The sequence below is a fragment of the Eimeria tenella genome, genomic scaffold (assembly GCF_000499545.2).
Source record: "Eimeria tenella Houghton genomic scaffold, Eth_scaff295, whole genome shotgun sequence".
Taxonomy (NCBI): domain Eukaryota; phylum Apicomplexa; class Conoidasida; order Eucoccidiorida; family Eimeriidae; genus Eimeria; species Eimeria tenella.
The window spans coordinates 1-2331 of record NW_013542826.1 but is presented as its reverse complement, the minus strand read 5'-3'; the positions used below and the strand labels follow the sequence as shown (position 1 = coordinate 2331).

At 56.5% G+C, this 2331-nt stretch overlaps 1 protein-coding gene across 1 annotated transcript in view; it reads right to left on the bottom strand.

The window, feature by feature from the left end:
- Positions 1-2161, bottom strand: part of ETH_00028615 (AGC kinase, putative) — a gene marked incomplete at both ends in the record, with an annotated part of 3767 nt that extends 1606 nt beyond the window's left edge. Inside the window, 4 exons of the mRNA XM_013375662.1 lie at positions 377-485; positions 672-778; positions 1460-1584; positions 2123-2161. Coding sequence (XP_013231116.1) covers positions 377-485; positions 672-778; positions 1460-1584; positions 2123-2161 — 380 coding nt within the window. The remainder of the gene's footprint in view (positions 1-376; positions 486-671; positions 779-1459; positions 1585-2122) is intronic.
- Between the last annotated feature and the right edge of the window lie 170 nt (positions 2162-2331).

Here is a 2331-nt window from a genome sequence, read left to right as displayed (position 1 = left end):
AAAACCACCCCCGCAGACCACCAGTCCACGGAGTGGTCGTAGCCGCCCCCGCTGCAGCAGCAGCAGCAGCAGCAGCAGCAGCAGCAGCAGCAGCAGCGGCGGCGGCGGAGGGGGCGGCGCGGGGGCAGCAGCGCCAGGTCCCGCGGTGGCAGCGGCAGACGCAGGAGATCCAGCAGCAACAGCAGCAACGAGGCAGCAGCGGGAGCGGAAACAGGAACAGCAGCAGCAGCAGCAGCAGCAGCAGCAAGAGAGGCAAAAAAGACAGAGGGAAACAGTTTGAATTAGCTCGGGCCCAAGGGGAACAAGGAGAACAGGGAAACACCCAAAGAAACAAACCTAAACCCTAAACCCTAAACCCTAAACCCTAAACCCTTACAGCAGCACTTCGGGGGCAGTGTACATGGGGGTGCCGCAGATGGAGCGCAGCAAAGAGCTGGTGGGTCTTTGGAGGGTTTGGGGAACTGCAGGGGAGGTTCCGCTTTCCGCTGCTCGCAAACCCTAAACCCTAAACCCTAAACCCTAGCCCTAAACCCTTGGCCCTCAGAACGAGGCCCTCAGCAGGCGCCAGCGCCGCTGCTCTCTCGCAACCTCTGTGCACTCCTGCTGCGCCGCAGGCGTCCAGGGCTTAGGGTCTAGGGTCTAGGGTTTAGGGTTTAGGGTTTAGGGTTTACAGTTGTGGTCGTGCTGCTTCTCCGAGAGCTGCACTGAAGCGTCAGTGCTCAGAGTCGTGGAGGCGCAGCTCGGAGCAGCGCAGCTACCCAGGCCTTCAGCCAAACCGCTGCAGCAGCAGCAGCAGCAGCAGCAGCAACAGCAACAGCAGCAGCAGCGGCAGGGGAAGCAGCAGCAGCAACAACAACAGCAACAGCAGCAGCAGCAGCAGGAGGAGCAGCAGCAGGAGCGGGGCAGCACCAACAGGGGCAGCAGCAGCAACAGGGGCAGCAGCAGCAACAGCAGCAGCAGCAACAGCAGCAGGAGCGGCAGTAGGAATAGCAACAGGAGCAGGTGCACAAAGCTTCATAAACCCTTCTAAACCACCATAAACCCTCGCAAACCCTCGTAAACCCTCGCAAACCCTCTTAAGTCTTTATAGGCTACCAAACCCTCGAAACCCTCGCAAACCCTCGCAAGCCCCCCAAAATATCCTAAACCCTCATAAACCCTCGCAAGCTCCCCAAGCCCTCACAAACCCTCGAAACCCTAGAACCTTCGCAAACCCTCGAAACCCCAAACCCTTGAAACCCCCAAACCTTCGCAAACCCTCGCAAACCGTCGCAACCCCCAAACCCTCACAAACCCTCAAACCCTCGAAAACCCTCGAAACCCCAAACCCTCGCAAACCCTGAAACCCTCTCAAAGCCTCGCAAAGCCTCAAACCCTCGCGAACCCTCAAACCCTCAAACCCTCGCAAACCCTCGCAAACCCCCAAACCCTCGCAAACCCTCAAACCCTCAAACCCTACCTGTCTGCAAACCCTTCGAAGACGTGAGGGGCAAATCTGGCGAGGCCAAAATCGAGGAGTTTTAAATGGCCCTCACGAGTGAAGGCAATGTTGTCGGGTTTGATGTCGCGGTGAATGAAGTGCAGCTGCAAACCCTAAACCCTAAACCCTAGACCCTAAACCCTAGACCCTAGACCCTAGCCCTGGGAAGCTCTGGAAGGGGGAAGCTTTGCGGGACAGCAGGGAAGAAGTGGCAATGTAAACCCTAATTGGCATTTTTTAGCTCTTTTGGATTTCAGTAAACCCTCGTAAACCCTCGTAAACCCTCGCAAACCCTCGTTAACCCTCGCAAACCCTCGCAAACCCCAGTAGACCCTAGTGAAAACTAGTAAACCCTAGTGAACCCTCGTAAACCCTCGCAGACCCTAGCAAACCCTCGTAAACCCTAATGAACCCCTTCAAACCCTGATATACCCTCGCAAACCCTCGTAAACCCTAGCAAACCCTTGCAAACCCTAATGAGCAGGAGTAAACCCTCGCTCCGAAACCCTCGTAGCCAGCAGCAAGTCCCGGTGAGGTGCAGCAAACCCTCGGAAGCAAGAAGCCCTGAGCAGCTTTGGGGGAGAGGTTTGTTCGCAAACCCTAATTTAGGGTTTGCAAACCCTAATTTAGGGTTTTGCGGACCTTGTGGATTTCGCTAACGGCCAAGACCAACTGGGCCATGTACACCTTCGCAGTCTTCTCCTCAAAACGCTGCTTTGCATGCATGTAATGCATTAAACTTCCTCCTTCTAAAAACTGCATGAGTTGGTACAAGTGGGGCCCCTCTTGCAGGGTTTGCTGCAGCAGCACCACGCCCCGGCTCCCGCTGCTGCTGCTGCTGCTGCTGCTGC